Genomic DNA, 24424 nt, shown 5'->3' on the forward strand with positions numbered 1-24424 from the left:
CTCTTACAGCCTGCAGCTGTTTCACACAGGCTTTTGTTTGATCACTTCCCAGGAAGAAAAACACTGTTGGGGAAAAATGACTGATGACTTATTTAATCATGTATGTTTCATATAAAAGTGACTTCTTTCCCAAAAATACATGCACATGTGTTTTTGTCCCAGAATCAATTGTGATAAATCAATTTGTTGCATACAGTGCATGGCTGCTTTGCTTTGTGATAATGTAAACAATGAGTAACATGAAGATTATTGTTGCACTTATTTTTTGCTGTAGGTGTAGGAGTTGAAACACGCCACAAGGTGGCAGTAGTGCATCATTTAGTTTTGTATACAAGGGGCAAGAACTAGAAAACAAAACATGAGACATGAGAAAAATTAAGTTTGAATTTTAAAAGGCAAGAGGATTAGGGCCACATGAAATTGTTTTTGGAAACTAAAAAAATAAAAAGCCATAATAGTTTTATTCATTTATTTATTTTTGTTTTTTATGGCTCTTATCCTCTTATATGATGTAAAACATAATAATTTAAAATGTCTAAACAATTTGTCCAATTTAGAAGCTCAAATTTATCTTCTGTCCAGAGTCGGACTGTATGATAATGTAGGCCGCAGTTCATACTCCTCACCACTCAGCGGCGATATAACGCACTACACCGTTGCCAACCGTAAATAACACTTTCAAGAAGAGGACAAGGCAGAAGAAGAGAGAACGCAGAAGAAGAAGAAGAAGAAAGAGAACTTTGTGTAATAAGGTCTGTTTATTTTGTTACACTTTACACATGACTTTCGTAAAGTAAAGGACAACAAACGCCTCGTGTCGCCAATTCACAGTTTCCTATGACCGGAAACTGTGAACTGTCGCGACAACCTGTTGCTGTCAACGTTCGTGTTGTTAGCCGTTTGACATCATTTGCTCTTTGACATTGACGTGAAACAGGTGCTGTTTGTCGCAGACTGTATTTAAAATGTGTACGAGACTACAAAACAAGAACCAGTGGCGTTTCAAGGGAGTGTGGGAGCCCCGGGACAAAATGCTCCTGTGGCCAGGGCCGGCCCAAGTCGTTATGCGGCCCACTACTGAATTTGTTTTGGGGGGGCCTTCAATGTAACACCTCTATAAACTCTCTTATGTCTCTTTATTTCGATTTTATGATATTGTAATTGTTTATCACATGATGTGTTTTCACATTTAATGCACTTTGTACTTCTACTAGGAGAAATGTCCCAAGACCTGAGTTGTGATCCAATCTTCATGGAGGTCATCAATAAAAACATGCGTGTTCCTGATCGCCTGAGCGTCGGCCCGACGCAGCAGTGGCAGAGGGAGGAAGGAGTGCAGCCGCCGCCAGTTTACACCATGCAGGTCCCTGAAAGGCTGACATACACAGGTATAAATACTTTAAAAATACTGAGCAAATGTGTGTGAAATGCACGTATACTGCAGGTCGTGATGCATAATTATCATATGTTCCCTATATCTGATTTCTTACCGAACTGGGTGGGAATAATTTCTCTCAATTTCATTCCTGATAATGTTTCTCCAAAATGAAAACATCCAAAGAAGCTCCTGATATGAGCCCCAGGCCTCTGTTCGGCCCGTCCAAGCCGATGATCTGCGGTCCCGTGGGTCTAGAACCGTGCTGGGAGTGTCCGTCCGGAGAAGTTTTCTACAAAGAAGCACTGCAGGTAGCTCAGCGTGACGAGAATTCCTCTGCAATGATTGTAATCTACATTTTAAATGTTTCGCTTTTGAGATGTGTTTTTACGGACCGTGCGTTGCTTCTGTCAGACCACTGAAGATGTGTCACAAGTGAAGGAGCCTGATATGCCTGACACGTCTTTTCCTGTATGACAGAGTCCCATACGCCGATCGTACAGTGACCAAAGCTTTGGCAGGACGCCGCCTGCCACACCGACCCACAAGAAACAGGCACTGACAAGACACCCATCAAGCTCGTAAGTACTGGACTTTTAGTCGTGGCAACAGGGCGGCTATTTGATGTAATTTTCACGTCCCACAATGCAACTCAGGGGGCTGCTGTGGCTTAGTGGTTAGGGCTTCGAGCTCGAGACCGGAAGGTAGCCGGTTCAATCCCCGACCAGTCCGCAGCTGAAGTGCTGTTGAGCAAGGCACCTAACCCCCTCACTGCTCCCCGAGCGCCGCTCACTGGCATGGCAGCTCACTGCGCTGGGTTACATGTTCTACACCTCACTGTGTGCTGTGTGTGTTCACTAACTCACTGTAGAATTGAATTTCCCCTTGCGGGACTTAAAGGGTTCTTAATCTTAATCTTAATCTTAAAAAAACTCTACAGCAACCTCCTTGGATTTAGTTGCTCCTCGCTTAGTAAGACAGGTATTTTCCAGAATGACCAAAAAAGGCTGATATTCATGTTAAAAGTTTTTGAAGTGGCCCTTTAACGCCACAGCTCTTTTGGGAGTGATGATATTGACCTCTTTAATGTTTGTGTCTTGTTTGATCAATTCTTGTATCCTTGAAACTATTCCTCCCATAAAATGTTATTAGAGGTCGACTTATACGGGTTTTTCTGTGTTCGATGCCGATGCTGGTGATTGATGCCGTAGTCCTTCATCTGAGAAAATATAACTGTTTAAAGATCAAATAATACAAGAAAAAAGTGCTTAACTTTAGTCACCAGTTATTTAACAACACTAATCTTACTTGATTACTTTGGTGCACACAGATTACTCCTTTTGGATGATCTGCTGTTGATGTTGAACCTTATTTTAAAATCTTGGGTCACTGAATGAAATGATCGTGTCTCTCCCAAATAGTCCCTCAGTCCCTCTGGTCCGTGTTGTTCTTCTCCTTTCTGACTCAATCCTTGACTTTGCCTCTGAGTTGATGTTCTCCTTCTCCTCCTCCTCCCCTCCGTCCTCCCCTCATCTCTCTCTCGGCTGTAGTCGAGGTTCGGGTCGTCACGTACGTCAGCACATCGCTCAGACCACCACCAGCCCTCAGACCCCGGCTCAGTCTTTCCCTGCCTCCCCTCTCAGCTCCCTGTCGTCATACCCCTTTGTGCAGGCTGCCAAGCAGCTGGGCCGACAAGTGTCGCAGCGCCTCCTGCAGACGGTCACGCAGAAATACAGGTGTGAGTTGTCCAAGGGAAACACTCAGGCTGATGATACAGTTACCCTCATTTTTGGCCACAACGAGCAACTAGCTCATCGCAGTAAATCCTGAAATCCTTTATCTTACTTTTCCCAACACACACAGGCTCATTGTAGCCTTTTTATTCCTTTGGTTGTTGCAAATTTACAAAGAAAGCACTTAATATCTTTATTAGATACATAACCTTAAGGAGTCAGCTTACTTAACGTCTTAGCTTACAACATTATGCGTCTCAAATTAACTTGCAATCGCAGAATTTGTCTGCAGTTTTTAGACTCTAAAACCACACATAGAATACACTTAAAATTACATTTTAGAGGTTACTATTGTTCCTGAGTGTGTTCTCTCTTCATACTTTAATCTGTTTACGCATCTTTTTGTTTGTTATTTAGGTTTGTTTATGTGTTGTCTCCGCATTTTTCATCTTTGCTTTGGCTAAAATTCCTCACCTCTGCTGGGGAGACGGGGCGAGAATCCTCAGATTATCTCATAACATCTCTGCTTCTGCGGTAGAGGAACTAACCAACGCCAGGAGTTCATGTAGATAAAGTTACTGCTTTGCTTTAAACTCAGTGGATCTTTCTAAAATCTGCTTCCAGAGCTGAAGCATCTTTAACTTGACGTCATTATCTGTTTTGCTGACTAACACGCGGTCCTCGTCGTCTCTAATCGCCTGGCTTGTGCGTCACGTTGTCGGGGGTTCTCGGGCTCAGACTGCGCTTTGTTTTTTTCCTGTCCTGTTGGATGAGGAGATTTAGCAGCCAAGAGAGGCCGCCACCAGCACGGGTCACACCGGAGATTCCTGCTTCAGCACACGAGGAGAAAAGGTGACTGAGGGGAAGAATTGTGTGTGTGTGAAACTAACGAATCTGAGGCTGTTTTTGAAGCAGGTCAGCTGGTGCTGTTGTTGTTGAGGCTTTATAAATGGAAGTTCATCGACGTTTCCTATTGGAATCATCAGATATTGGCTGATTTTCCTTGTGCAGTCAGTTGTGTCGCCCCCTTGTGGCTGTCTCGTATACTCTTACGTCCTGTTAATCTTCAAACCAGAATAAGATATCCACTTTTTAAACTCTGACTTTTTTTGTGATTCCATATGTGTGAAAGGTGCTATATAAAATGACTGTTTTAATTATAATATATCACGATGATTAACTAATTAGCTTGAGTTCCCTGTAGGGATGCAACCATTATTCGATTAATCCATTACTAAATGAACTATTTTATACTATATATTATTTTTATTAATTAAAACAAGCTTAGAGATTTTTGCTTTTCTGGACTCATTGCTCCATGTGACAAAAAGAAATCATTCAAACTGAAAAATGTTGGATTTTTGGACAAAACAAGACACCTGACATCATCATTTCTATGTTTGGGGAACACTGACTGAACACTGACTGAACTCTGACGACTCCCCCTTTTCCCCTCTCACACTCATCTTAAGTTACGGTTGATGTTAATGGTTTCTATCTTTTTCTCCCTGCTGATTGTCGTGGTTTGATATCATCCTTTGAGTTGTCTTTGTTTATGATTTAATGTTTTCTAACCTACAGCAGCAGGTGAAATCAAAACAAATCTCACACACAGGCTAAACTGGTGTCCAGGTGATGAGTTTATATGAAAGTCTTGCTCAGTCTCAGAGAGTTTCTGTGTCTTGTGTCCAGGGCGATGGACACCTGGAGCCCAGAAGAGGAGGGAGGAACCGCAGCTGTTGAGTTCATCATCCTGCGGAGACAGGTGGGCCCAGTTTCCCCCCCTCATTGTTCGTCACTTCCTGTGTCTTGTCTCCTGCTCTCCGTCTAACTCTGTTACGTTGATTAGGTGGTGAAAATGAGTCGCAGGTTGGCGGCGCTGGAGCGCCACAACTCTGACCACAGGAGCACTGAAGTCATCCTCTTCTCCTTGTTGTTCTCGGCGTGTCTGCTCAACGCCTGGCTGTGGATCCGCAGATAACAACACAACCTCCTGTAGCTCTGGCCACTGTCAGTAGGTAAAAAAAAAAACGCTTCCTCCTGGTGATTTGGCCATGAAAAGTACCAGTCCAGTTTGTCACATTTAGCTGCAATGGTTTGCATTTGGCAGGAATTGAAGATAAAAATAATTATACTTCAATTTTTTGTAGTGTTCAATCAATGAAATTGATCATCAAGTTTTTCTTTACTTTAAGTTAAATGAAGGCTACGTAACACACTTGGATGTGAGGGATATTCAAGTGCAACATGAGCATTACACACTCGTACATGCATGTCCAGTTACTTAACTATAACAATAATAATAATATGCACTGAAGCTGTGTAAAGTGAGTTTCTGCTCGGCTCCTTCCAGACACTAAAATAATGTATAGTTGTATTTATTGACATTATTTATTCAAGGTGAACTGTTACAGGTTTGATCACACTGTTTGAAAATGAACATTAGGGATTCAGTGACATGGATTTGTATTATAATCAATATATAATATACATTTTCTGACCATGCACTTTTTATCGGCTGCAGTAAAGCGCTATCTTGTGTGAGATGTTTCGCGTGGACACTTAAGTAGAGACTATTTTCTCCCAAAGTTACAGAATTGTATGTAAATGTGTGTTTATAAAATAAAAGTAGACTCTATATTGAAATAATACATTTGTGTGGTGAAGCGTTTGACTGTTAACATAGAATCTTGATGTTAAAAATAGTGAGATTAGAATTTGTAACGAGAAGGATGGAAAATAAAATAAAAATGGCCGACCGGGAACTAACTAATAAATCAGTCGCACCTGAGCGCTGAGGATGGAGAGGGAACAAACAAAAGAAGCTGCAAGGTGGAATGAATGCAGGAGGAGTGCGGGCAAATGAACAAATATTAAGTAAGTTTTTTGACCAACTAAGTAAAGGTACAAAAATTAGGAATAAACTAATCCCTGGAGCAGGAGACCCTGATGATCTTTGAAAACCGGTTTGGATGCAGTGGCTTATTTCTCGGTTGGAAGATACCTAAAATAAGTCCCCCCCAATTATTGCTTGAATGTCGAATGATGAAAGAAATATAGCATAGAATAGATCGATGTAACAAACTATTTCCTCTGTGTTTTAGCAGAATCTGAAGTTTCAAATAAATAAGAATACATTTAAGGGTTTGAACCTACACATTTAGACCCCAAGTCAATGCCTTGTAGATCCGTTTTTAAGTGGTTAATAAGGATAAATAAGTTCTATCATTCCCAGGAAGTCAATATGGGCTCATTAAGACACAAAACAAGGAACAACCAGTCTCTTCATTAATTTATTTATTTAAGAAAAGAATTAATTCACACTAACTTAACTCATTTATATTATATCATAACAATCATTTGGTTATTTTGGAGTCGGTCAGAGAAAGAGAGAGAGAGAGAAAACTAAATGACTTTATACCATAGTACAAGAAACTATGAGATGAATGTTGTTTTCTGTGGACTGTGATTGTACAGCAATGGCAACATTAAACGGCATGTATAGAAACATACATATGGAAATATAATGGCTTAAAAAAAAAAAATCACCACAATACAGACACTGATATTGGACATTTTTGATTTTCAGCATCAGTCCCCTTGTGCCAACTATTTGTCACATTATTGAAAAACTGAAACGATGCTGTTAATAACTGAAAAGTCCGATAAAAGACAAACAGCTCCTGAAATTCTCCACTTCTACAGGTCCACACTGATATGAGTCACATTATAGGTGATGGAAGAGAAGGAAAAGGGCTTTTCCCTCTCACAGGAAGCAGATTATTTCAGTTTGCATGTTGAACTGAACACTGCTGGATACTTTGGTCTGTGTTTTTGTTCAATTTGAATGATTTTCTTTTGTCATATGGAGCAAAGAAAATATTCACATTTAATCAGCTGATCAACACAGAGCGCTTATTTTTAATTATACAGACAATTAATTTAGTAATCGATTAATAATCGATGAATTGTTGTAGCCCCAAATTTGATAAACTTGACAGAAGATTCATAGTGTATGTGTAGAGAAATAAACGGAGCGCTCCAGTTCCACTGTAGGCTAATGGCGCTAAAAGGAGCTAACGGAGCTAACTGGTAAACCTGGTGGCACGTAAACATGACGTCACACGGGTCTTTTTTTCAGGTCAGTAACGCGTCAGTTAACGCGTTAACATGCCCAGCACTACTAAACAAGACAAATGTAAGCTAATATTAGCCTGGCATTTCTGTAATAAAGTGCGCTAGCCCTTCTCCACGACTCCGAAGTAGGATTGTGTATGAACTTCTGTTGTGGTATTGTGTTATCAATAGATATCATTTTTCATTCATTTTGCCATGCGCCTGTTTTAAAATAGCGACAATAGCTTTTGTTTCCGTGTTGCATATTGGACCTTTAACCAACACTAATGTGGCAGTGGTGAAATAAAAAAAACATGTATTGGCAGCTGTGAACAATGTGTTTGAGGATTGTAGATCTATGTAGTGGAGAAGTCAGGTGCTGAGTTTTAGTAGTGGTCCAAGTCCTTAAAGTCCTACTCAGACAACATATCAGTGCATTCCCAATCAAGTTCTTCTGGGTGAAATGATCTTGCTGACCTTCTGACATGAAACATCTTTGGTCCAACATTTATTTTTTTTTGGTTTGCAGTGGACTTTTTTTTTTTTTTTTCTTAACCCTCACTGGAAATGTTAAGCACATACTTAAAAATAAAATACACACAGTGCTGCAGTCTGGAACAGGTTAAACACAAACCATTTTCTTGAACGTTATGTCGCGCGACTGGAGTCTGAGAAACGTTTCCATCAACAGATGAAAACCAGTCCGTTCTGTGACCTTTGGTCAACACCCAAGACTCCACTGTGCATAGTGTAAAGCAACGGAAAATTGTCTTTTTCGCCTGATAACATTCCTTATCATATTTAATATGCATAGTCAAACACTGCATAACAGTGAAAGAGCTTGTGTTAATTTAAATCAACCACTTTTGATATAGGGTAGTGAATCTATACAAGTGACTAAGTATTAACAATGAAGGGGGCGTAAAAAAAACCCTTCATTCATGTTGTTCTTCAAGCACGTGACGGGAGGTTAAATACTGAATTCTTTTCTTTAAGATGCTGCTATTTAAGAGTGACCCCAACCAGTGGGGTTGTGCCCCCCCCACCCCCCCCACCCACCTCGCCCTAACTCCCCATCTTGTTGCTGAGACTCTAACTCTTCAGTTTTTCCAAAAACACTTCCCTTCATGACACGGACAGAGTCTGAAACTATCCGATCTGTGACGACAACGCAGAACGTGTGTCTGCACCAACAAACAAATCTGCACCAGGGCTCGCTAACGTGTCTGGACACAGCTCACAGGTGCACACACGCCATCACAGCACGTACAAAATGTAAATACTCTATATATATATATACAGTTAATAATGTTTTATATTTGACATCATTTCTGATTACCCAAGTGCTATGTCTAACTACAGTAAAAAAAAAAAAAAAAACATAAATACAATACCTAATTGTCAGAAGTCTTAAAGTAAAATAGCAACAAAAAAAACAACTTCAACAATAATTAGTGCAATAAAATGCGATAAAAAGGTAGCCAAGACATTTGGTCCAATGGAGCTAACCAGCCTCCAGCAACACTTATGAAAGCCGTTTTCAGACATGAACTCTGGGTAATGTCCACAGATTTGGGACGCATTCCAAACAGCATGAGAATCTCTGAAGGATCCAAAGTTTAGTTGGCGACGTGCAGCTTTAAAAATGCAGCACATTCGAGCATTTTTCTACCAGCTCCGCTTGGACATTAACCAGAGATTACACTGACAGGAGAGTCTTCAGTGCAACATCTTGTTGTGGAACACTCTCCAGAGTTCTGTCCATGTCTGAACGCAGCTCAAGTATCAAGCCGCTTGTTAAGACCAACGTTCTAATTGCCAATTGCCTGCATGTTGGGAAGGAAAACTGTTACAAAGCCTCCTGAAGGTCCCCACATCTGCTGCTAGTGCTGCAGAAACAATGACACTAAACCCACCCACAGGTTAACAAAAAAATAAAAAATAGCCTTCATCACCAACCACAGTGAGTCATAAAATAGTGACAAGAAGAGAAATCACCGTAGAGCAGGACTGTAATTTGATTCTGAAACACTTTTTTATGTCGGTTGTTGGAATCCTCTTTACGTCCAGACAGCCATCAATCAAGTTGTCGGGGGATATGATGGAGTGTAGGAGAAATGGTTGAAATAATGCTCAGGGACACACGAATGTCCACACATGTAGACAGGTAAGTTAATGATAGGAATGCTGGCGAATTAATCACTTTTGGTCCGAACAAAATGATTGGTCCTGCTGATTACAGTGTTATTTGTTGATGGTTATCACGGACGTAAATAGGATTTTCACACACATGACAAAAAGTGCTTTAAAAACCAATTAGGGACAGTAGCTTCAAATGGAAAAATACATTAGTGTGTGTGGGTGTAAATATGTATGTATTCTATATGGTGGCCCTGAGGTGCAAAACACAAACGCAAAACAAGAAACGCAAATCACAAAACACAAACGCAAATGAAAAAAACACAAACTTTGATAATGTTTTCATTTCTGCTTTTGTGTTTGTGTTTTTTGATTTGCATTTGTGCGTTTGTGTTTTCTGTTTTGTGTTTGTTTTTTGCGTTTGTGATTTGCGTTTTGTGATTTGCATTTATGTTTTTTGATTTGTGTTTGTGTTCTGTGATTTGAGTTTTTGATTTGCGTTTATGTTTTGTGATTTGCATTTATGTTTTTTGATTTGTGTTTGTGTTCTGTGATTTGCGTTTGTGTTTTGCACCTCAGGGCCACTGTAATTCTCTCGATGATTACAACTGGACAGAAAGATTTTGGCTTTCAGCTCCATCTACTCTGTTTTATATTTTCCATCCCATGAATGTAAACTGTAAACTTGGTCTTTTACAAGCGCGGGCCTACATCGCAACTGAAAACCTCTTAACTTTCATTCAACTTCAAAACATGAGTCGGCAAATTTAGCCGTCGGCGTTCTGGTAAAAGTGCCATAAGCGTCAGAGAGATAAATACGAGGCTATAAAGTCGCACTTCATAGTGATAAACGCGCTAAAGGCAAAGCTGAAACAAGCCACGAGTTTCCAAAGATAAACAGTGAAGGAATGAAGGGAATGTGAAACAAGTGTTTGAATGAACGCAGATGTAAACAAAGAGGATGAAAATATGTCTTTGTGTGTGTGTGTGTGTGTGTGTGTGTGTGAATTGGGATGATCTACATGTCACTGCTTCCGTTCTGATGGAACTACCATCTTCGTTTTTGGAGGTTTTGTTCCGTTGCTCGTTGGGTCAAATGAGGATCTCCACCATGTCGTTGTCCACTTCCTGTTGGGTGGATGGCGTCGGTGGCGGGGGCTGTTGCTGTATGTGGGACTGCAGTGGATGCCTTCGCTCCAGGGTGCTGCTGTGAAACATTCCTACATCTACGCGGAGAACACGAAAAGAACACAGGAGAATTAGCATTAGCATTTGTGTTGATGGGTAAAACATCTCAGAAAAGGTCCAATATGCAATATTTGACACCGCAGAGCGTGCATATCAGGCCACAACAAAGGATTGTGAAAGCTAATGTCAGTAAGTAAATCAATGCCTCGTCCAGGAAAACAAACTGCTGAATGCGCCAAGTTCTTTGTGAGTCAACAAAGGCCAGCGCTGAGTCACGCTCATAAAAACAAAACAAAAATAACCCTGGTCTTATCGTTCTCATTAACTGAAGCCTTTTTCCCGCAAAGAATCTCTGAACTACTTGCTTGCGTTTACTGAGCAGCTTATTACTCAGTGGGTTTTATTTGGTGCATTTAGTTGAACTCGTGGCCTTGTAATCACAAGAAACACATTGTAAGATTATTTATTTTTGCAAAATTTATTCTTTTTAAGGTCCAACTCAAAAAGTTACCATGGTAAAATGGATTTGGAGTTAATTTATAAAGAAAATGTTTTTAATTGTTTTAAATGATGGTTGTTTTGTTCTACTCTATGGGTAGAACTCTATGAGCTGCTCTACATTTATACTAAATGTATTTATGTATTTATTTAATTAATTAATTAATTAATTAATTAATTAAATAATAACATTAATTAAATAATTAAATGAATAATCATTAATGAATTGTATTTGATTAATTATTTGTCAGTCAACTTTATAAGAGATGCTGCCGAACCTGGGAGCTCCCTGCTCTTTCTGTTATGCTTTGAACTTAAAACAAAGATAAGTGAATAATAAAATAACATTTCCGTTATTTTTAAAATTTTGGAGAGCTATTTATTCGTTTAAGTTTCATTTAATTTTATAAGACTGCTGCTGAGCCTGGGCGCTTCCTGTACTTTTTGTTCGAATTTTAAAACAAAGATCTGAAAAGCTGTTGAGTTAACATATGCTTAAAGGCATTTAAACGAAGTTAAGTGTTGGTGTTTTAACGCCAATATTTTTTTACTTTAACTGCAAATGAATATCGGCTCCAAACATCAGTTATCGTCATTCTTGACGACTAATAATCAGTCCTGAAAAAAACATATTGGTCTATCTCTAATTTCTGCACCCTCCAACACATAATCCTAGGCAAACCCAGGATTCCAACATTATATACAGAATAGCCTGAGTGATGTGATTTAATTTAGCTCAGTTTGTGGAGATCAGAGGCGATTAGCCACTACTCTGAAAACTTGACGGAGAGCGGATTATCGGGCTGAATGTCATGTCATGTCATGTCATGTGAACTGCGCTGAGCTCTGACAGTGCCAGCTGACCTGCTATGCGGTCAGGAATGTAGATGGGGCTGGGGCTGGACAGGCGGGCAGGCAGCGTCATGCTCTGCAGGGCTGGAGTGCTGGGTTTGCTGTTGTCCTGACTCTGGCCCTTGTCAGTCTGCGTGCAGCTGTCCCTGCTGCCCGTCTTCGAGTGGCCTGCAGTCATCGGAGTGGACGGTAGCACTGGGGAGGGCGACGACGAGATCGAATCTGTCCTGAGAGAATCTGTACGGAACTCTGGACCCAGTAGAACACCTGGTAAAAAAAGAAATCAAACATAACTTGTTCTTCCAGGTGCAACACATTAAATACATTAGCTATGAGGACTGCTGGTTCTTACCCAGACTGCCTTTCCAGCTGGTGTCCTTGCGTTCTTCAGTGATGGGCGAGCTACTAAGGCCCAGGCTGTGAGAGAGCAGTCCTGAACCACCAGAGCCAGTGTTAGAGATAGACATCAGGGACTTGGAGGGTCTCATAGTAGAAGGCAGGTCTGACTTGATAGGCTCTTTCCTTGAGCGCTGGTGGAGCACCTTAATCATGGCATCCTTCTCTATGATTTGTGCATGGAGATTTTTTATCCTGGATTAAGGGAAAACGAGAAGGAGAACCAGGACACGCTTATTGCTTATGAGTAAGAAATTTGAACTTTTGTCTTGTTGTTTATGTTGGGTTGATTTCCAGTTTCCAGAGATCCCAGAAAAGTTACATTTTCTAAACCTTAATCTGTTAATACTTACACTATCATTCAAAAGTTTGGGGTCACTTAGAAACTTCCTTATTTTTGAAGTAAAAGCCCTTTTTTCAATGAATATAACATTAAATCAATCAGAAATACACTCTATACGTTGTTAATGTGGTAAACGTCTGGTTTTTAATGGAATATGTACATAGGTGTATAGAGGCCCATGTGTTTCTAATCACGTTAGAAGGCAATTGGATGATTAGAAAACCCTTGTGCAATTATGTTAGCACAGCTGAAAAAGCAAAGTTTGAAGGGCAAAATGATAATTTTAATGATTTCTAATCTTGTCAATGTCAATTTTGCCACTCTTTTGATGAATAAAAGAGTGACTTTAAATGGAAAACACAAAAAAATTGTATAGTTGACCCCAAATTTTTGAACAGTAGTGTAAGCTGACACATAAAAACAATATTTATCATTGGCAAACTGCATGAGACCGTTTTCACAATTGAAATATTTACCAGGTGACCAAATCTGAGGACGGCAGCGTGTGGACAGTGTTTACCTGCTTTCCATGTCCAGGCAGCGCCGATTGGCCATGAGAATTTCTTCCTCTTCCTTCTGGATCCGAGCCTCCACTGATGTGTCGTAGCTGCTGCATGGTGAGTGGCTTATAACTGTTGCTGATGTGTCCCTACAAAACAGGACAGAGCCTCTATTAGACGACAACACTGTCTTGAAATAGCTCATTTTACTGAAGTGCAATATAAACATATAATAATCCCATGCTCAATCTCTGTTTATTATGTAAATATCTAGTCCATACTGTAGGAAATTCTCTATTATGTACACCATCTATTCTATTTAACTCTATTTAACATTTTTTATATATAGTCTAAATATCCTTTTATATTGTACTTTTCTTGTTAATGCATGATTATTATTTATTATCCTTATCTTTACTGTCTTCCTGCTGTAATGCTGTAAATGTCCCCACTGCGGGACGAATAAAGGACTCTCTTATCTTATTTTATTTCTAATGAAACATAATTTCATTGCCTGTATAATTTGGCAATCAAGGAAAACAGAGACTAAAGCTCTACTGGCGTTATTTACACACCGTTTTCCTGTAATGTGACAGAAATAAAGAGTTAATTGTTCAGTTTAAAGAGAAAATAGTTAGCTAAGTAGCCCATGACTCATGTACAGTAGTAGTGGTTCCATTAAAATACTAACGGCATAGTTATTTGGCAGCCATGATTACGATACAGTAAGCTAATTCTTTTAAATTGCTTTCATATTGAGAACAAATCTGTTCCTACTCTACTGCAAATAACTCCACGTATATGCACCTCTGAGTGGCGACCGAGGCAGCTGCATCCAGGGCAAACTGCCTCATCACGCTCTCCTCCAAGTACTTCTGCTCCCACTTGGTCATGTCGGCCTCCAGAGCCAGGATTCGCTCCTCCTTCTCCCTCAGGTGCTCCATCAGTACTGTGGCGTTGTACTCAGACGGGACACCGCTGCTGTGGTGAGAGCCTCCCTGGCGCTGCGTGGGATGAAGACGTGAAAGAGGACAGATGAAGAATCTTGTCATTTGTGATATGAAATAGGCTGGTGACGTGCTCGTTTCTTGTGAGAAGAGTGTGTCGTCAGCCGAGAGCTGCAGCAGAGTCACATCTGTTTCTGAAATTACATCACTCTCCTAAAAGTTCAGCGAACAAGATTCTTTCCACAAAGTCACAGGCACAGCAAAAGGGAACAATGTTTAAAAGTAGGTACATGCACTCACACACAAAGATTTTCCAATTTGCTAAATTTTAAGAATATGCTGCTTTATTTCCCTTCTAGAAAGTGGAGTTTTTGATCCACTGCTGCCTTCCTCAGCAAGGTAAAATGTGTTATTTTGTGACTTTAAAAGTGTCATCATCTTATTTATGAACTGATCTGTCACCTGCTGCATGCGTAATGACTCCAGCTCTCTCTCCAGCCTCGTGCGAAGCCGATGCTCGAGCTGCTCCCTCTTCTCGCAGGCCGCCTGAAGCTGAGCCAGAGCCTGCTGCATCCTCTCCACCTTCTCCACGTAAACCTGCTTCTTCTTCAGCTGCACACACAAACACAAACACAAACACACAAATATTTACTTTACACTGGTGAATCTAACGTTACACAGCACCAAACAGCTAAATCACGGTCACTCGCTGAATAACAAATGATCTTGTGCTTCAGCCGCAGTTATTCCCATCCACATCCACCAGTGGTCATGACAGTATTAAGGACATTCACTGAAACAAAAACATCAGCAGATCATTGAAGGAACACTGGTGTCGGATAGCAGACCAGCACCAGTGAAGCACTGAGGCAGCAGCTCCGAGAGAGATTTTCCACTCGAGTAAAACACTGGTAACCAGGAGACGCGAGCTGCTCGCCAAGAATCCAAACAAACAGGAAAGTGACCTGATTTTCAGCTATTCTTCACAAAAACCAAGCGAGCGTTTCTCAGGCTGTTAAACGTTGAAGCTCGTTACAGCTCATTTTTGCTGACACTACTTTATTTCTGACTTTCACAAAATGATGGAGTTGATTAACTTTTCTTCTATTCTTTCTAACTATAGTTAAATTCCGGATATTATCAGCAACCTATGTCAGTATGCTTTAAACTTTCTTTCGGAAATACACTACCGTTCAAACGTTTGAGGTCACCTATACAATTTTTAAAAGTCTTCCATGCAAACTCGCACTTTTATTCATCAAAAGAGTTGCAAATGAATAGAAATTATAGCCAAGACATTGAACATTTTATTCCAAATAATCATTTTGCCCTTTCGTTAAAGAACCAGCAAAACTGTTTTCAGCTGTGCTAACATCATTGCACAAGGGTTTTCTAATTGTCCAATAGTCTTCTAACGCGATTAGCAAACACAATGTACCATTAGAACACTGGAAATGAAAACCAGACGTTTGCAGCTAGAATAGTCTTTTACCACATTAACAATGTATAGAGTGTATTTCTGATTAAGTTAACGTTATATTAATTGAAAAGCGATTTTCCTTAAAAAATAAGCTGAGGTTCTTCAGGAAGAACCTCAGCCTTTGTAGAAGGACCCTTTTGGAACCCTTGTTTCTAAGAGTGTAGTGTACATCCAGTAGAGGTGACGAGAGATGCTCTTACCTCCTCCTCCAACTTGACCACCTTGGCCTGAGCATTGTTGAGCGCCTGATCTCTGATCTCGATGTGTCTCCTCTGGTCTTCAGTGGTGGAGCGCAGCGAGTTGATCTCCATCTCCAGCTTCTCCTTCTCCCGCAGCGTCTCTTTGTCTGAACACAAAGCACCACAGCGTTCAATGAAAGCGAAAAACGCGCCTATGAGAGGTCTTAAAGGTAGGCGCTGTGTTTTACTCACGCTGAGTGAGCAGCTGGGAGATGGTTTTGCGGTTGTCCTCGGATCCTTCACACTCTTTAGCAGCGAGCTGTTTATTGGCCGTCTCCATGCGTTCTAAAAACAAACAACACAGTATTGGCTTTGGTTAAATTCTGTCAGTTTCTACAATCTACTTGGACTAAACCGATTTGGTAATAACATCCACATACAATCTGACTTGCGTGCAGGTCTGAAAGCAGCTTTGCTTTGAGTAAAAATGGGGCCCTTATTGTTGAAGGCTCAGAATTGTGTCATTGTCTTTGACTCTTGATTTTGACCCAACACACATTGTATCTTTTTTTCCCCCCAATTACTGTCTCTTTGTCCCACTCACTCACTCGGTCTCTGTTTTATTCGACAGTAAAGGCTCCTCCGGGATCTGGTTGCTCGGTGATTTTAGAAAAACAAAATCAAACAGTTGCTTTATTTGTTTTGTAGGAATACAAGTCATCTCTAGAAGGATGTGGGGAAGGGACACGAGATTTCTGTTGTGTGCCAGACTTTTCTTTTATCAACTAAATACAAAAATCCCTTTGAGGTCTGGAAGGATTTGTCATTTTCTAACTCAAAACTTTTAACAGTATCAGTATTGGCAAATTGGTTCCAGACGATGTAGTTGTTGGTTCACTAGTAGAACCTGTATCAGCTGCAATTTAACCTTACTCTGAACCAAATTCTTTGTTTTTGTTTTTTCAAACAGAGAAAACAGCTATTACAGTTTCACATCTATGACAAAGCTATGAAACACAGAAGGAAGGTAGAGCCCGACACATTATTAGGAACCCTGTGTGTGACGAGTCATTTCAATTGTTAATAAATGCTCTTTTCTGTATTTAGAACATAACCCCGTCCACACAACCTGCTGGCACAGCCTCAAGGAGCATGGACACATGGACTGGAGGAGCAGAGGATCAAACCGCTAATATTCTGATAAGAGGATGACACGCTCAACCTCCTGATCCACAGCTGACCACAAGCACAGAAGTGGCATTATAAATCAGGAAAGTGTTATTTCACAACGCTGCTGTCTCACCTCTGAGGTCTCTGTTGAAGTCATGCAGTCGGCGCACCTCCAGCTCCAGCTTGTTCCTCATGGTTTTCTCCAGGGCCTCCCTCTTGGAGGAGGACTTGGCAAGGTTTTCGTAGGCCTCCGACACCAGCTGGATCTCTGTTTCCAACTGCCCACAGGAGCCACGGGAGGAATGAAGAGACACAGGAAGTGTGAAGGGAAAGCATCAAATCCTGCCTGAACTGGCATCACGGAAAGTTCATTGACAATCAATCTAATGGAGACCCAGTAATAAAGCTACACCAAATGTAAGGCCTTCATGACCCATGTGTTATTCATAAACACACAGATCAAACAGATTCATTAGTTCAAACAAGTTAACTCAAGTCACCTGAATGTCAACACTGACCAATTTTCCCTCGCATCCAAAAACAGTAATACAAGAAATATTTCTACATTTATTGATGGCTACACCCAGATTTAAACAAAAAACAAGTTTGAGTCATACTGTGATTTTTTAAAGCTGGCTGACTTTCCAAACTGACTAAATGATTGATTTAATGCTAGAGTAAATGTTTTCTGGATATCTCCACACCAACATGAGGAACTTCTCCTCTCAAAAGGTCCACTATGCAATGTTCTGCATCACAATATCTCATCTACAGTCTGTAAATCTGTAGTAGAGCATTAATGTCTTGAGCAGAGAGTGGTGTGACTATGTTAGTTGTTATCAGAGCCTTAGTTTCAATAGCTGGTCCAGTCCTGTGTTTACTACGCTGCATTTACTGTGTTCAGTTGTCCGTTATTAGTTCAGGACGTCCTGCTTTGTGTCATAAGACCAGGGTTAATACTGGCCTTTCATGACGTAAGGTCTACAAGCTGTCAAGAGAAAGATCCGACATTCAAGCTCTAGCATATAGGACCTTCTTCTGCTAAACATTACCTTATGCAACTTGGTGACTTTCTCACGGCTGGTCTCTATCTCCTGTCTCAGCATCCTGTTCTCCTCTGTCAGCATGTCCACCATCTGGTGTGCACGTGCCATCATGGCAAAGGGTTCTCCCTGCATGTGGGAGAAGGAGTGTGGGTGAGGAAAGTGTCCAGCCTGGACCGGTAGCTGGAGCTGTGGAGATATTGGTCCTTGGAGCTGATGTTGCTGCTGTAGCTGCTGCTGATGTTGTTGCTGCTGCTGCTGCTGGTGATGTTGTTGTTGTTGTTGTTGTTGTTGCTGCTGCTGCTGCTGTTGTTGCTGCTGCTGATACTGATGGTGCTGCTGATGATGGTGCATCCTTGGTGTGGAGCCATAGGGATCAGGTGGGAATCCGTGACCTCTCTGTAAGGATGGGTGAACGTGTCCCAAATTAAAGGGCTCACTTGCATGGTGTGAGCCAGGACCCTGCAGGCCACGTGGCCCCATGCCAGGGAACGGCTCCCCCTGGTTCTGTAGGTGCTGGTGGGGGAAAGAGGGATGAGAGGAGTGGGCGGCACTTAGCATGTTGCTGAGGGCGGAGGCCTGAGCACGTGACAAGGAGCCCACAGAGGTGACGGAGGATGTGGGACTGTGCTGGTGAAGAGGCCTTTGGGAGTGAACCGAACCCTCTTTACAGGACCTGAGAAGAGAACGGTAGTGTGGTTACATGACTCTCACCTCACCTGCTGAACTTCACTGTGGAAGGGACAAATTTGGTCCATATTGTCATTTAAAGTCGTGTGGAGCTAACTGGCTTAATCAGTATTGCGTGAACTATAATGGACTTGACAGTTTAAAAGTTACACACTAGAGCTTTAGATATCATTTGCAGTCATAATACAAATACAGCAGCCTTTAGGCTAAATATTAGATATACAGGAGGTTGATAATATTAAAAATCAATTTCAGATACAGTGATCATATGTCAGTGGGGTAGAAATAACCTTAAAGAAAGAGTACATTAAATTACTTTACAACAAAAAAGAGTCACATTTTCCGACAGCATGAGTAGCTGGGCTGTTATATTTGTGGATTGATTTTCCGTACTGTGTTCACTGCAAATATTTGGCCTCTTTAATATACAAAACAAAGTAATAACAAGATCTGTGACAGAAAATGGGGTTTAGGTATCAATAGTCGATACTTTTCCACGTTTCCATGACGACTGACAGGAAAAAGACGCGCGTGACGTCATGTTTACGTGACTCCGGATTGTTGAAATGAGTCTCTAAAGTCACGCTAAACTTTGAAAACAGAGGCACATACGCAGTACACAGGTACGCTGGTTATGTGTAGCGGTGCTCTTTTCGTTTCATAAACAGACTCTTCCAGTTCGACTCTAGGCACGCTAACGCCGCTAAAAGGAGCTAATGCAGCTAACGGAGCTAACTGGTAAAATGCTGCCTGAACTCCAGTTTTGCGTCGCGTAAACATGACGTCATGCGCGTCTTTTTTTCCGGTCAGTCATCACGGGTTTACGTGCGTTATCATATTGCACAGCACTATTTAGCATATGTGTATGTTCGAAGTGTGTGTTCGCAGTTTTAATTTGAGTGTCCAAATTCAACAAATAGCATAATTAACATCATTTTTCAAAACAAATTCCATATATATGTATATGAGCTAAATATCCTGATCTACTTTATCCACTATATCCTCAAACCGATGTTTTAAGAGAACCAGTAAAGGTTCAGAATATGGATCATGTTACTTTGAAAAGCTTTTTTGAGTCCTATTGACCAGTCAGATCCACCTGCAAGTGTTTGTTAACTGAATGGACCAGTTACCAGCTGTCAACTGGTTTTGTACAGTGGCAACATTCCTGCCTTTAGCCCTTAAAGGAAACAGATCGTGTCTGGACTTGTCCCTGGTCTGATGCGGTAATCATAACTGTTTAATTCTGGTTTGCTGTGAGGTAAATGTGCTGCTGTAAAACAGGCCCAACGAGCTCTGTTCTCACCATCTCAAAAACACTATTGGGAAACTACGGAGACCTCTTCCGCACCGTTTTCATGTTTGTTTTTTTATTACTTTCAAGCTTGACTGTGATGTAAACTAAAAGCTGTGTTTAATACTAATGAATGTGTGTCTTTGTGGACAATCAGCTCAGCATTTCTATCATTTCTCCACTTAATTTGAAAGGCTTTTGTGGTCGTGTATTCATCGCTCTGGAAACGGTTCACATGACTTTGTTGAGAAGCAAATCAACTATGATAAAAATGTGAAACTTGACATTTATGGTACAGTTCTGTAAATGACAGCGCTTCCCGATGCATGAAAGTCAAAGGTCAGAGTGATTTCTCGGAGTTGGAAAGAATTTAAAGAGTCTCGCTCAAGCATACTTACACACTCCTTTATGCTTGCTCATTATTTCACGGTACGTTTAAGTGGCTTCATGCCAACGCTAAACTATTTGACAGTTGCATTTTCTGCATGGGGGGGATGGGGTCACACGCCACACACCAACTGGTATCATGAAAACACATGACAAGGGATGCATGAAACCAAGTTTAATTTAGCTTGGTGTCTTGTCCCCCGGTCATACACTGGTCATTTACTGAAGCAGTGATTTTACTTTTTCTTTTCGCTGTCTTTGTCTCTCTAATGAATCGTCTGTACTTGTCTGTGATCAGCTTGGGTGCTTTGACTGATCGCAGAGTTTTCAGCATGTTGGAAATCATATTGACGACTGCCGATCACGTTCAACTGGCTAGGACTTGCAAAACGCGGGTTTTCAAGTTGAAATTCATGCAGTGTGAACTTGGCATTAACAGTAGAGTTTGAAGATTCTACGCAGCTGTACGTAAACCTCCACCATTACTCTCTGGGCTCTTTCACGCTAATTACATGATGTGATGTTTTAAACGGTCGGACTGAGGGCCTTTCTTTATGGAGTTTGGATGTTTTAATTGAACTTTGAGGTTAATTGAACACTCTAAATTGTCATTGTTGTGAATGTGAATGTGAATGTGAGTCTGTGATGGACTGGCGACCAGTCCGGAATGCGACCCTGCCTTTCGCCCTGTGTCAGCTGGGATTGGCTCACGTGGAGGGTTGCGGGGTGTTAAACATCTATGAATGTGTGCATTTTTTCTCACCTGAATGAACCATACTCCGGTGGGGGCTGGTATCGGACAGGAAGAACCTCCCTCGAGTGTTCCCTCCCTCTATGCTCTTGGTAGTAATGGCCTCCTGGGTCCTGCTGCTTCGTGGGCGAGCCCATTCCTTTGAAAGGGTAGTCCGGAGGAGGACCACGATGCTGTGGCTTGTAGAAGTCACCTGGTGGGCCTGGAGGGGGCAGCTGAGGGGAGAGTGGGGCACTAGTAATAGGAGCATGGGCCTTCACACCACTGGTTGCCAGAGAGAGCTGCATAAGTCGCTCACTGAGAGAGCGAACATGCCCTTGCTTCAAGTCCTTCAGCCCATCATCCTGGTGCACCTTCCCTGCGCCGCTCACTCGTTGCACAGTTGGGCGACCCTCAGTGCGCAACTTGGTGTTGGTCACACCAGTGACATAAAAGGCAGCACCCACTGACACAGGGTGAGGAGGCTGCTGGGGCTGATTGTTCTGCTGCTGAGGCTGTGGAGGAGGAGGAGGACCATGGCCGCGGAAGTATTGAGACTGCACTTTGGCCTCCTCATATGTAGGGAGGTCCTCTGGGTTTAGACATTGCCCTTGGTTGCCCAGACCTCCACTGCTGCCACATCCTCCTCCACTGCTGCCACCCCCTCCTCCTACTCTGGTGGAACCCAGCTTCTCCAGGCCACTGTCCGTCTGCAGCTCCTGTCCCTGGGGCTCCTGACGGGCAATGTGGGGGGTCATGGAGTGATCATCAGAGGGGCCTACCTGTCCCTGTCCTGAATAACCTCCTCCCCCTCCTTGTTGTTGCTGTTGTTGTTGTTGTTGTTGTTGTTGCAGGACATAATTCCGGTTCATCTGCTCCTGTAGGAGGCGCTGCAAGACGGTGTTGCCGCCACCTCCTCCACCGCTGTTGTTGCTGTTTGACGACTCCTCAGCCGCGGCCCTCATCTCTGCCTCGCGCCGGCCGCGCACTTCATGGAAGGACAAGCTCCGTGCACGGTCTACACTCCCTGAGAGGAGAAGAAAGCGGAGGGAGAGAGAAAGAGAAAATGATGCAGCAATGGCAAAAGGGATGGGATATGAAGAAATTGAGAACAGGAAAGAAGGTAAGAGTAAACATGTTGTATGTAGACAAAAGAAAAGTGAGGTCAGGGATGCCCATGGACCATCCACAACCATCACTGCCCCCCCACACAAAGACCAATTTATGCACAACATAAAAAGGAATAACAATTTCTTAAAAAACCCAAGGAACCAAACCACCAGCAAAAAAAATCCTCTTATATACCCCAAGATTAACCAGCCTTAACCAAAAAGATCATTAGCTGCTGTCAGTTAATTAATATTGTAAACAACAAATTGTTGTTAATCGTCTATATTATCAACCATTTAGTCAGTGACATGGGTCAGTTTTAAGTTCTTTTCAATTTATCTGCAAATCGATTTTAAAGAATGACAAGAACAAGTCCAACATTCTAAAATATCTTACACTGCCCAACCAGATATCACGTTAAAAATCATATCAAACAGAAATGTAGTAAATCCCAGCATTGGATAGGATTAAAAGCCAAGATTGACTCATAAATTTGCTCAAAATAATGCAGATTAAAGAATTTATCATTCTTATTCTTATTGTTCCCCAACAGCTGTGCTGGCAGTGTGTGAATGGCATTTTAAATGTGTGTGCATGCATACGTGCAAAAAAGGGCAAATGGCAAAAGTATGGATATAAACAGATTATTTACCATTAGCAAAACTTGTTCATTTCAGGCAAAATGTGTCTATGGCAGCAAATCAATCACAAAACACTGTTCTCAGACAAGTGATTATATTCTCTTAAACCCCAGAATCAAAGCATTGAGGACCACCCATGATCACACGTACTTCATTCCATCGCTCCGTAAGAAAAGGAAAATGCTAATTTTACCAGATTATCTCATGGACTATGACAAAATGTTAAATTATGCAAATTTACAAGAAAATAAACCAGTGATTTTGTCAAGAAATGTGATTAGAAATGTTTCGACAGCTTGAAAGACAGAAGAGCCATTTTCAATATGCATACAATGTTGTCAAAGTGGAAACCACAAATAAAAGATGATGAATCAAATGAGTATTTTGAGAATTTGGAACTACAGCCAATCCAAATGTTACAAGCAAAATTATTTGGAAGGCAATTTAAACCCAAAACTCTATAAATCATCCTGTTTCCACCCTTGAGAAACAAGTGAGTGTGCTTATTTTGTTGCAGTTTCCTCTGACAACACCGAATGCTGTTCACCATTTTACATTATCTTTTTTCTTTAGAGTAAAACAAAATCATTACATTTATCACTTTCTGTTATTCTTCTCATCCTCAGTGAGGAAGACGCTTTTTTGCGAGACATCTGCAGATAGATGAAAAAAAAAATATTCGGGACAAAAAGGAAAATGTCAGTTTGGTTGGAATGTCAGCAAAACACAACAGGGGAAAAAAAGGTTATTTATGGAATACAGTAGGCTGCCTGGTAAAAGTAGAGATCCACAAATTATATTATAACACAAAAGCTTCCATGTGATGCCACTCAACATTAAAGGGATAGTTTAGTGTTTAAAATAAAGCTAACAAAATCTCAGCGTCCAGCTTTAAAGGCGCCATATGTAAGATTGTGGCCAAAAATGGTTACTACACTCAAATTCAAAATACCGAGGTCTTTTAGGTTTCATATTCTCCGCCATTGTTGCAGAGCAACCACAGGTTGCCAGTGGTTGCTCGGCAGCTGAGACTCTACTGACTGCAGTGATTGGTAGACGGCGGTAGGTGGCGCCACATGCCAAAACATGATTTCAAAACATAAACATGATTTGCAGTCTGCAAAAGATTTCTTTTAATGCAAATATTTTGGCTGTACTGTTGTTGTTGGTGAATTCAGTATGCTTTAGATTTATTACATAATGCACCTTTAAATCAGAGGTAATCTGCATTCACTTTGCATGCAAGGTTCAGGAAATGCTACTGCGAAAAAGTGAAACTGACAGTTAGGCCTTATCCACACAGAAACAGAACTTCCTCCTATTCAATCTTTTCTTTATCATTCTCAAAATTGTTCCCATAAACACAAAAAGACTCCAAACGCTGTAGTACATATGCCAGGCCTGTGTGTGGCACTGTAATGCCGCTAAAGACATACAACAAAAACTCTGAAGAAGATGTGGAGCTTTGGTTCCAGAGGTGGGGCTATGACATTCCCTGCTTTCCTAAAGTTGTGTAATGCTTGTATACACAAAAACACAATGGTTTTGAGAACCCAAATTTGCCCAAAAATTCCACTTCTGTGTGGATAAAAAGCCAAAGTTGTGGATTCTAC

At 41.3% G+C, this 24424-nt stretch overlaps 2 protein-coding genes across 3 annotated transcripts; one reads left to right on the plus strand and one right to left on the minus strand.

Annotated features, from left to right (window-relative positions):
- Window positions 1-705: 705 nt before the first annotated feature.
- On the plus strand, window positions 706-5687 carry LOC310926916 (uncharacterized protein). Of its 2 annotated transcripts, none has more exons than XM_083889127.1 (8): window positions 706-752; window positions 1215-1388; window positions 1562-1686; window positions 1856-1956; window positions 2926-3111; window positions 3886-3960; window positions 4801-4873; window positions 4958-5687. In XM_083889127.1, exons 2-8 carry the CDS (start codon window positions 1220-1222, stop codon window positions 5087-5089), a joined length of 861 nt encoding a protein of 286 aa, XP_083745253.1. In that variant the 5' UTR covers window positions 706-752; window positions 1215-1219; the 3' UTR covers window positions 5090-5687. The 2 variants fall into 2 exon arrangements, with proteins under 2 accessions (XP_083745253.1, XP_083745254.1); XM_083889128.1 differs by having other exon boundaries at window positions 1565-1686.
- A 4623-nt stretch (window positions 5688-10310) lies between these two features.
- Window positions 10311-23464, minus strand: amot (angiomotin; the record flags this gene model as incomplete). The annotated part of the gene is made up of 12 exons (XM_083890502.1): window positions 10311-10589; window positions 11914-12168; window positions 12254-12492; window positions 13161-13289; window positions 13948-14144; window positions 14550-14699; window positions 15768-15913; window positions 15999-16091; window positions 17050-17194; window positions 17969-18635; window positions 21094-22087; window positions 23404-23464. 12 exons carry the CDS (start codon window positions 23462-23464, stop codon window positions 10456-10458), a joined length of 3210 nt encoding a protein of 1069 aa, XP_083746628.1. The 3' UTR covers window positions 10311-10455.
- Window positions 23465-24424: the final 960 nt, after the last annotated feature.

Source organism: Microchirus variegatus (genome assembly GCF_963457635.1).
Source record: "Microchirus variegatus genome assembly, chromosome: 5".
In the NCBI taxonomy this organism is placed as follows: domain Eukaryota; kingdom Metazoa; phylum Chordata; class Actinopteri; order Pleuronectiformes; family Soleidae; genus Microchirus; species Microchirus variegatus.